The sequence below is a fragment of the Nicotiana tabacum genome, chromosome 17 (assembly GCF_000715075.1).
Source record: "Nicotiana tabacum cultivar K326 chromosome 17, ASM71507v2, whole genome shotgun sequence".
In the NCBI taxonomy this organism is placed as follows: Eukaryota; Viridiplantae; Streptophyta; class Magnoliopsida; order Solanales; family Solanaceae; genus Nicotiana; species Nicotiana tabacum.
The window spans coordinates 92,937,275-92,949,186 of NC_134096.1; the positions used below are offsets into that span (position 1 = coordinate 92,937,275).

An 11,912-nucleotide genomic window follows, 5' to 3' on the forward strand; every position below is an offset into this window, starting at 1 on the left:
GATTTATTAATAGTATTATCAGTTAGAAACTGCTTTTTAAAAATTAGTTTTCATTCACCGACCAAATATCAAAAATTATTTTTCATAAAATCATTTATTTTTCAGATAGCATTTCCGAAAAATAACTTTCATTATTATCGAACACACCCTTAATTATGAATTGTCTCATAAATCCTACCTTTTAAAAAACATAAAGAAAGAATACAAGAATCTCTTACGAAATCTATTCCTGGTAACAAATACCTTCATATAAATAAATAGATTTGAGCTTGACATAATAAGATCCACAAAAGCAGGTGGTTGAGGAAAATGAATTAGTGGGCAATGGGCATATGATAGCTCAAATGGGGTCCAAATGAACCGCCCATATCCACCTAATTCTTAATGAAATCGTTTCATAATTGACAAATGGCAGGACAATAAATTAGCTTTTAGCAATTAGCATTTAGCACTACTCTTTGAAAACGAAACATGTCGCTCTGCTTCTGTCTACACTTTTTTGTATCATTCCTCACCAACAAATCCAAAATATATCACAAAAATGCACTACTAGTTCTATAACTGTACAAAAAATGAACTGCAAAATCTCTCTTTTTGGTCAATCAATATTTTCAGACTGTTTTAGAAGGAATTCATCACTTCTATGTGGTCCATCTGATGAACTTTGTATACTAGAGGACCCTGTCCCTGTAGTTGTGGTATAAAATTCATCTAATTTAAAGAGTGAATTTGTGACTAAACTTCTTGTGCTGGGTTTAAGAGAGACGCCAGCTAATAAACTTGAATTTAAGAAAGGTGGTTGGCATGGTTCTGGAATTTGATAATCTTCATGTGTTAACATTTGGACAACTTCAGTCATTGATGGTCTTAAAGCGACAGAAGCTTGAGTGCATAATAGCCCCACTTTTAAGACCTTTGATGCCTCTTCTGGTGGAAAATCACCTTTTAAAAGAGGGTCTAATGCTTCAGTAACTTGATTTGTTGTATAAAGTTTCCACACCTGAAAATTAAAACGACAAATTTGCTAAGTTCCGGCAAATTCAATTTAATACTGACAAGAACGGAATAATATCATATATGGTCACTGAATTTTATTTACTATAACGATAAAGTCGCATAGCTATATATTTTCTCACTAGATTAATTGAACTTTACATGTTGTTACATAGAGGCGAAGCTATATATGGCCAAGGGTAGTCAAATGAAAACCCTTCGATTTATACTATGTATATGGTAAAATATTACTTGTTATTTAGTAAAAAAATAGACTTTGAACACTCTTGCATAGCCCACTGGCAAAGAGTGTTCAAATTTTGAACACCCTTATTGAATTTTCTAGCTTTGCCGCTGCTGTTATATTGAATTACAAACTTTTTATTGAAGTTCTCGAAGTTTACTCACTATGACAATAAAATTACTAAATCTAATCCACTCTAAATAGAAAAGCCGCCTTGATGGGTAGATATTGTCGTTATAGTTGGTAAAATTTAGTGATTTTACTATTGTAGAGAAATTTTACAGTTATAGTAAGTAAAATTTAATTTAATGTAACAAAAAAAAGTTTTATGACTTTACCGTTATAGTGGATAAAGTTCGGTGAACATAGATGAAATTAACAGTAAGGAAAAAATTGCAGCATTCTTACTGTTTGTAGTAGAGATCCAGAGTCCTCAGCAAAGGCAATGTTTTTTCTGCCACAAACAATTTCAAGAACAAGCACTCCATAACTATAGACATCAGCCTTTTCTGTTAGCTGTCCTTTTACTAGGTATTCAGGAGCCATATATCCTCTGTACAACCAAAAAAAATAATTAAAAATCACAATCTAAATAAAAAGAGAGAACCATTGTTGGTGAATTGTAATGAGAAATGTATTTTATCTTACAATGTGCCAGCAATTCCAGTGCTAAGATGAGTTTTATCAGCTGCAAAACACCGCGCAAGTCCAAAATCAGCGATCTTCGCTTCAAGATTTTCGTCGAGAAGTACATTGGAACTCTTGATGTCCCTATGAATGATTCTGATTTCTGAACCTCCATGTAAGAATGCAAGGCCTGATGCTGTTCCAACTATAATATGGAAACGTTCTTCCCAACTTAGAATCTTTATCTTGTTCTTGTCTACATCAGAAAATATTCAAGAACTCAATTAGAAGTCTGCAATTGTCACTACATAATTACTTGGAGATGTAAATGTAAGAATGATGCAGCTACTGTAAATACAACAACACAACAACAACAATATACGAGCAATTACCAATGTAAATAGCTTTAAGACGGTGTCGTAATAATGAGTAAAGTTTAGTGACAATACGTGAAATTAATTCGGAAAAAGAAAGAAGAGAAAGACAATTACCAAAGAGGTATTGGTCCAAGCTCTTATTTGGCACAAACTCATATACGAGCAAGCTCTCGGGGCCTTCAATACTGCAACCCAACAACTTGACAAGATTTTTGTGTTCAATTCCATTGATTAGATTAACCTCATTGAAGAATTCATCAACCCATTGTCTTGTATTGAAAAACAGTCTCTTAACTGCAATAACATTCCCATTTGGCAGAGTTCCCTTATATACAGAACCATTTCCTCCTTGGCCTACTTTAGTTGAAGGATCAAAGTAGTTTGTTGCCTTCTCAAGATTTTCATACTTATAATTCAAGCTTGACCTATTGTATGAACTCGATATTTTGCCAAGATTAATGCGTTCTGCAATAATGCAACCAAAAAAATTACATTACTTTCTAAACTTACGTAACATTATCAACTAAATATTGTAATGATAGGAATACCTCGTTCTCGCGTTAATGATCTTTTACGAGCTGCGTAAGCAACAAAGAGAGCCAGCATTATTAAAGCTGTCACACCAAGAACTATAGCTACTATAACTCCTTTGCTTACCCCTGAAAATAAGAGCATTTTGATTAAAAAAAATGCAGAAATGTGAATTGCTTTTGGGGGAAAGAAGAGAGAAAAGTCTAAAGGTAAAAGTCAAAAGAGGGGCACTGAAAGTAACGTGTAGCCAAATTTTGACAACCAAATTCCCAATTCTATAATAGGAAAAGTTTGAATTGAAGGTCATGAAACTTTATAAAAATATGGCATTTCAACGTTACATTATACTAATTAATGATGCCGTCAAAAGAAAATCTAAGGAAAATTTGACCAGAGGTGGATGCAGCATTAATGGATTCAATGGCCAATATTTTTGACACCACATATAAATATCAGTGTGAAAGCTATTAAAATTTCAAAAAGTATTAAGTTTTTAACCTGTAATTTTTAAAAATACAATGCGTTCGATTAAACTAATCAACTTTTAATTCTGAATTAGTTTTGGAATTTGACTAAAAGATGAAGGCGGAATCTTGAACCAAATTCACCTTGACGTGCCATCAAAAACTGGTTAGAAAAAAAATTAACACGTGTTTTTGAGCTAAAAGGACACTTAAAATGGGACGAAGAGAGTACAAGAACATACTTGATTAACATCTTCAAATGAGAAGAGATAGTGATTTGCAGATAAAACGGTTTCAGAAGTAAAATCCAATTTGTTTTAACAAAGAAGAAAAACAGAGATACTCATATTGAGCACTCCAGTAAATTAATTTTCCAAAAAATTTATTAATTTCACAGAAAACATAATTTCTATTGTGAAATGAGAGGAAATTAAATATTTACCTTTACTATTACCCACAGATGGATCATAGAGAAAATCCTGAGTAGAATATCTCAAATAACAACCAGCAATTAAAGCTCTAGCATCTCTACTAGGAAAACATCCTTTAATTTCTTTACTTGCTTTATCCAAACACTCCCTACAACCTTTTTTACTCACAGTTTTCCAACACTGTGCCAATCCATAAACTCCGTTCAAATGCGCCACCGCATATCCACCGTTCGCCACCGCTGTCCCCGTCAAATTTGTAATCAAATTACCAGCAGTAACCTTTAACGTGGCTAATTCTTGTCCACTAGCCAATCCAATTGAGCTACTACAATTTACTTTATCTTCTTTCGAATCAGTTGTTTCATTGAAAAAATCATAAATATCATAACGAAGAAAACAACCGTCGAGATAAATACGACCAGATTTACCAGGAAGACAACGTGGTAGCCTCGTACGACTTGCTGCGTAACATAAAAGACAATCTGTACGAGGAAGATCTTGATAACAATTTGCTAATGCGAAAATTGAAATATTTGTTGAATTCACGCCGTGACTTCCCCATCCGTGTTCCGGTACTCGTTGTGAAACAACTTCCATTAATTTAACGAACTGAGGAATTATCACAGCCGGTGTTGTTCTGTTTGTACCACAGACAAGTCCAGCTTCTGAAATCCGAGGATCGGCTTCACAAATTAAAGCAAAACTGACCAAATAAATCAATAACCGTGTTAGTAATAGTAAATTTGAGCTAGAAAAATTCATTTCTTTTTTACGAAAGGACACCAACAAGCTGCTACTGAATGCGAACAGAGTAGACTGAAAAGGCGAATGGAGAAGCGCTCGTCGTTCTGCTTCTCCTTCGTCTTTCTCTATGTGATTATGCTCTGGTAGTTGATATGCTATAAAAAAAATTCTTAAAAAAAAATAAACAGGAAATGGTAGTTGAAGATCGGAGAGAGAGGAGAAGAGAAGAGGAGGCTATGGTTTGGAGCCAGCGAAACGAATAAATGTAAATTTATTTATTTTTTCAAAAATGATTCGTATTTTACAGCCAACATTTGTGTGCTACATTCCTCTTTTTATGTGTTCTCATTTGCTAAACTTGGATCTCTTTCTACGATTACTATTAAAAGTCTTTGTCTGCTTCTGCCTACCCTGATTTTATTAAGGTCCATTTTATAATTCTTTGGATATAATTTTAGTCTTTACCATGTTCTTTATTCCTTATCTACTTGCTAATATATCTAATACTACTTGTTTATTACTCAAGTCATAGTCATTGGTCAATTAAATTGTTTCTTGGTTGAATGTGCGTTGCCCCTTCATAGTAGTCATTTAATAGTGATTTAAGAAGTTTCTACCTCCCTACTAGTAATACGCCATTAATAACATGCTTTTCTACCAAGTAAAAAAGAAAAAAAAAGAAGGGAATAAGATCAATTACACAATTAAGAAGAAATGTTGAAAGAAGGAAACTTGTTGAAAAAGAATAATGTACTTCATACATCACTAATGACATCTTACTTGGCTACCAAAAGCCATAATTATATACAAAAAGAAAGAAAAAAAAAACAATTATACAGTAAAAAAGAAATGTCGAGAAAAAGGAAATTGTCCTGAAATAATCAAGTATTTGATACATCACTAATGACACCTTACTAATGGGTTACCAAAAGCTATAATTATAGTTGTAAAAAATTGTCAAGTGCTCATACCTGTCAACATGATGATAAATGGCGAAATTCATATGGTAATATTATTATAAGAAAAAATTTCACATACGAACAATTGAGCTCCTTGCTTTTCAATTTTATAACTCATATTTCAATTTACAACTAACTAGCCCAAAAATAATAGGTTAAGATTCAACATCCAACTCTAATAGGTTCTAGAAATTATTATTTAATTTTTAAAAAAGATTGCTCAACCTTTTAAGTTAATTTTCGAATCAGTAACTGTGACTCAAATATTAGTTCAACAAAACAAATCCATTTGGATGGTGAAAATTAAATTTTTAACAAGCTTAAACATGTGGGTTTAAATTTCAAATTTGATTTTGTGAGAAATTTGAAGTGAGTGTTATTTAGAGTTGTTAGAAATAATATAAGGAGGTTGTATATAAAATTTATAGTCATTTAATGGAGATTTGGACTGGTTTTGAACAAGAATTGCAACTGAAAATCGTGGAAGAAGTTCGTCTACAGACGCTCGTATAAAGGTGTATAATAGTGTATAAGATGTGTTTATACACTCATATACACCATTATACAATATTATACATAATTATACAAAAAACTGACTTCGTCTTTTTCCTTGCGTCTTTTCTAAAATTTAACTCAATTCTTGCTCAAATCTACTCCAAATCACTTCAAATTTAAATTTTGAACTCCTTTTGATATTTTCAATTAATTGGAATAACACCCAATCCAAACAACTAACAAACTCAAAAAATCCTATTTTTGAAAGCAAAACTTTGAATGGCCTTCAATGGTGGACTTCTTGTTACATCTCGTACCTTAGCATTAGGATGTGTCGTAGTAAATCCACATGAGTTCGAAGGGATTATGTCTATTAGGAGGTTGTAGAGGGTTTAAGACATTATTATTATGAGACCCTGTAAGTTTACAACCTTGATACTGTTAGATATTATGTTAGTGTGGTATTTTCTTTTAAGTGAAGTATTTTAGTAAAAGTTTTATAAGTATAATTTTGGATAGTTACCATTATTACTATTTTCGGATATGATAAATTATACACCTAATATGAGAAAGTTTATGAGATTTTCTTTATTGTAAAGATAGGAATTAATTTTTTTTTTCATAAGAAAAGGAGGTTATCTTTTTACCATTTTAAGAATTAAGCGTACGAAAATTTGTACTCTTTATATGAGATTAGAAAAATTATGAGAAAATATATGTATTATTACATGGATGTTTTAATAAAATAATAGTGTATGTATTGATTTTATATGGTACCACATGACCACGATAGTAGGATATATATATATATATATATATATATATATATATATATATATATATATATATAAAGTGTGTTAAAAGTGGGTAGTATTTTAAGTAATTTGAGATAGTTCTTAATTATATGGATAATTAATTAATTAATATTTTTTGTAAAAGATTAATTAGTTAATCATAAAATTTTGGATAAGTATTTTAGCCCCCCAACGTGGCAGCCATATAAGTGTGGGTAGTATTTTAAGTAATTTGAGATAGTTCTTAATTATATGGATAATTAATTAATTAATATTTTTTGTAAAAGATTAATTAGTTAATCATAAAATTTTGGATAAGTATTTTAGCCCCCCAACGTGGCAGCCATATAAGTGACTCTTTAAGTCACAATTCAAGGTGGCATGGTTTGTGAGTTTTGTGAAGCAAGGTGGCATTTAGAGAAATGTTTGGCTAATTAATCACCTTAAGTAATGGCCCACTCACTATGATACAATCACCCCCTAATTTATTAAGGAGATATGTTTAAGCTAACAGGTGGAAATTCTTTTCTTTAAGAGGAAAAGTGTGGAAAATAGGAAGATGATTCCCTGGAATGTTTCTAAGAGTCCATACGCTTATATGTGTACAAAGACAGTTGTAGATACCTTTCTCCTTTGTCAGATGAGACTCACATCTCTTCTCAGTAAATGGTTCGTATCAAATCAGTTGAGCTTCTTTGGAATCTCCAGGCATTTAACATATTTCACGTCAAAATCAAAATGCTCCTTGAATTTTGAACGCATGAAAAGAGAAAAGATGTTGGTTCAGCCTTCTATACATCGCAAATTCCTGAAAATGGTAGGCAAATTAGTAACGTGATATTTCTGTTTCAACAAGAATTCGAGCAAGAATATTATACGAATTTTTTCTATTCCAGGTATGTTAAAGCTAATCTTTCTTTCTTTTGGCATGATCCAAGTAACGATACGTAAACATAATACTATTCCATAAGTGGTTTTACTCTTAGCAGTTAAGGATGTCCATGTTATTCATTCTTGTAAAGTTATATTCAAGTATGTTTAAGTATGTTGCTAAGTTTATATTGAGGCGTACGATAAAGATGTTAATGTTTATAATATAGTGAGACATGCATCTTCATGCATTTATCACCGTGCTACGGCCGGTCGGGCAGTTAAGTTACCACCGGTTGGGCAGTTATGTATCATTATTTATCACCGGTTGGGCAGTCATGCATATTCATTTACCACCGAGCTACGGCCGGTCGGGCAGTCAGGCATTTACCACCGAGCTACGGTCGATCGGAAAGTTATACATTTACCACCGGGTTACGGCCGGTCAGACAGTTCATGCATTTACCACCGCGCTACGGCCGACCGGGCAGTTACCACTGATCAGTTGGGCAGTCATGCATCATACGATATGGATAATAGTCTTAAAGAGAAGTATTGTATATATATGAGTATAATAAGTATGCATATACGGTTGCACTTCAGAGATTCGGGTTAATTCTTATATGTCTTTAATTAATGTTGACTTACTATTATGTTTCAGTTCCGCCTTACATACTCAGTACATTATTTGTATTGACGTCCTTTTGTTGGGGACGCTGTATTCATGCCTGCAGGTATAGATAATCAGTTTGACGAGCCCTCATAGTAGACAAGATTGGCTTCAGTGAAGGATCGGTAAGACTCCACCTCATTCGGAGTGCAGCCGAGTCTATGAGTCATTGTGTCCGAATTTTGCTACAGACTTATGGATAGATCGGTACCCTATCCCATTTGATGTCAAATAATCTTAGAGGCTTTGTGGACAGAGGTTCATTTTGTACACTATGTCAGAGGCTTTGATGGCCATATGTATTCATGTTTTAAGAATGATGGTTCATTGATACAACGCTTGCCCACTTATAGTTGTACATTACAAGTTGTGGCCATGTTGGCCCATGATAGTTAGAAAAAAATGAGTTACAAAGTGGTTCGCTCGGACTAGTACGGCACCAGGTGACAGCCACACCTCCCAGGTTTGGGCCTTGACACTTCTACTCTTTAATTTTCTTACATTGCAACCAGGTAACACAGGGTAAGAAGCAGCAATGGCGGACAACCCCTTGAAGCATATGTAGAAGATGTGAGAAGAAGAGAGAGTGAAAGAAATGGTTGTGAGAATACATATTTAACTCCATAGCTTTTAGAAGCAATTATTGTTGTGTACGGTCAAAACCAATTAAGTCAGTCGTACGGACTAGTCGAGGTGATAATACTTCGATCAAAGAGTATCTGCGTGACGATGGGTCGAGGTCCGCAGTAAGGGCATCGAGCTTCGAGCTCTAAGCCCGATCAACGACAAGCTCGGTATCATTATCGAGCTCATATCCAAATCGAACTACGAGGTAAAGCGGAGATTATCGAAGATGCATAGACCGACCAACACTCATCCCGAATATTGAGACTCCAAGTCAGAGTCGAGCTCGAACTAAGGTTGAGGGCTCGATCCAATACCGAGCTCGAGCCGGTATCGATCTCACAGACAAAAGTCGTTCAACTGCATTAGGGGAGAGAATCTTGGTAGGAATCGAGAAAAAGACAATCTATTATGGGTTCTCCACTATATATATTTTTATATAGATAAAGTAGGATCCCTCTACTATAAAGGGGGGAATCCTTATAAGCATAAAAGAAGAGATGGTAAAAAAGATAACTTCAGAGAGATTAACACTTTTGGGCTCATTTACTTTGTCTTGTTCATCGACATTTCCTTTTTCTCTCCCTTATATTTCATTCTATCTGTTAAAGAAAATATATATTTCTATTTCACTCTGCAATTTGTACCAAGTAATATCACGTATCCTTAGAACCATATACAAATTTATAACTCTATCTAATTTTTCGGATAAACAGTTTGGCGCCCACCTTGGGGCTAAGGATAATAATGGTTATTTGATACGAATCTGCAAAAATACACTGTTGTATTTTGCGCTTGTTTCCGAAAATATCTTGGATTTCTAATTAGCAACGACTAACTACCAGTCAAATGGCTACGCCAATCGACAACGAAGCCGGTCTTCAAGATGAGAACAATAACTTGACACCCAGCACCGAAAGACCACTTGTTGACACCGTTGGAGCCCGAATCGGAGCACCGATAGATATCAATTCGCATATGGCCATTGAGGCAACCTACATTCTGAACCCGAAAATACCATTCATGGAGGCACTCGATCTGCAGCTCGAGATACCCATAACGTCGAGGAAAACGGCGTCAGCTTGCGTATGATTTTCGAAATGTTTCAAGCTCAACAGGCAGCAATAGCTCAGTTGCATAGCCAAACCCAGATACAAAGCAGGTCGGAGCCCAATCTATCTCGAGAAATCACCCACAGAACGGAGCCAGCCATAGTGAAGTCAAATGAGCAAGAATCGGGAACTGCTCCTGAAATTGCTAAATTGCTCGAGGAACTCACAAAGCGAGTCGAAGCCAACGATAAAAAAGTAGAAACATATAACTCCAGGGTCGATCAGATCCCGGGAGCTCCACCAATGATAAAAGGATTGAATTCAAAAAAATTCGTGCAAAAGCCTTTCTCCCCAAGCGCTGCTCCTAAACCGATCCCAAAGAAGTTTCGCATGCCCGATATTCCTAAATATAATGGAACGATCGATCCCAACGAACATGTCACCTCTTACATATGTGTCATCAAAGGGAACGATCTAGAGAACGATGAGATCGAATCTGTATTATTGAAAAAATTCGGTGAAACCTTGCCAAAGGGAGCAATGATATGGTATCATAATTTACCGTTTAACTCTATCGATTCTTTTGCTTTGCTTGCAGATTCTTTCGTAAAAGCACATGCTGGGGCCATAAAGGTCGAGACCAGGAAGTCGGACCTATTCAAGGTAAGACAAAAGGATAATGAGACGCTAAGAGAATTTGTATCTCCTTTCCAAATGGAACGAATGGATCTACCTCCAGTCACGGACGATTGGGCTATTCAAGCTTTCACTCAAGGACTAAACGAACGAAGCTCGACGGCTTCACGGCGGCTGAAGCATAACCTGATCGAGTAGCTATTACTTGGGCCGATACGCATAATCGGTATCAATCCAAAATAAGAATCGAAGACGATCAGTTAGGTTCTGGGTCCGTTATTAAAAGGGTTTCCAACCGAGAACAGAGATCGAACAAAAATCGATACCATCCCTATAATGGAAATCCTACGAGCTCGGTGTGATAAACGGCTAAAATGATACTACTGCTAAGGTACGACCCCCCCTCCCCTCCCCTGTTCAATTATATTTCAAAACTAACCAATGCAGGTGTTCGACCAAGGACGAGGATTAATGAACTCGATCAGGAACAAAGAAGGATTATTCAACACGAAGCCTTAGGTCTGAAAGCACGCGTTGCACTCTTTTTTCCCTTAGACCGGTTTTGTAACAAATGAGTTTTTTGGCAAGGTTTTTAACGAGGCAACCATTGATCGTGCTAACTCGGAACAATTCAAGAGTATTCGAGAACTCCTTACAATTAACCTCAAATACCGGGGGGCATACCATCGTCATCAAACATATCAATGACAATTATCAAGTACGATGCAAAGGAAGTTACTTTGTTATTTCATGACAAACAGTGTCTCGACAGGAAACATTGTAAGAGACAAATGGTCAAAACGAACCATGCTCATGTAACTGGCCCGAGCCCTGACGCAAAATATGAACTCATGTATAATGACTTGCAAAGAAAGCTCTCTTCTTTATCGATATCTTATATCCAAGATTTATTATGCAAACAGGATCGAGTTCGAGCAAGCACTCACTCGACCATTATGCCTACGGGCTACATTACTTCGAGTTCGAATCATTCACTCGACTACTAAGCCTACGGGCTACTTTTATTTCGAGTTCGAGCAAGCACTCACTCGACCATTACGCCTACGGGCTACATTACTTCGAGTTCGAATCATTCACTCGACTACTAAGCTTACGGGCTACTTTTATTTCGAGTTCGAGTAAGCACTCACTCGACCATTACGCCTACGGGCTACATTACTTCAAGTTCGAATTATTCACTAGACTACTAAGCCTACGGGCTACTTTATTTCGAGTTCGAGCAAGCACTCACTCGATCATTACGCCTATGGGCTACATTACTTCTAGTTCGAATCATTCACTCGACTACTAAGCCTACGGGCTACTTTTATTTCGAGTTCGAGCAAGCACTCACTCGGCCATTACATCTACGGGCTACATTACTTCGAGTTCGAATCATTC

At 35.5% G+C, this 11,912-nt stretch overlaps 1 protein-coding gene across 1 annotated transcript; it reads right to left on the reverse strand.

Moving 5' to 3' along the window:
* Nucleotides 1–340: 340 nt before the first annotated feature.
* LOC107762690 (cysteine-rich receptor-like protein kinase 42) lies at nt 341–4,727 on the reverse strand. The gene is made up of 6 exons (XM_016581063.2): nt 3,679–4,727; nt 2,790–2,900; nt 2,356–2,706; nt 1,886–2,120; nt 1,646–1,790; nt 341–1,000 (listed from the first exon to the last, which is right to left on the reverse strand). Exons 1-6 carry the CDS (start codon nt 4,427–4,429, stop codon nt 599–601), a joined length of 1,995 nt encoding a protein of 664 aa, XP_016436549.1. The 5' UTR covers nt 4,430–4,727; the 3' UTR covers nt 341–598.
* Nucleotides 4,728–11,912: the final 7,185 nt, after the last annotated feature.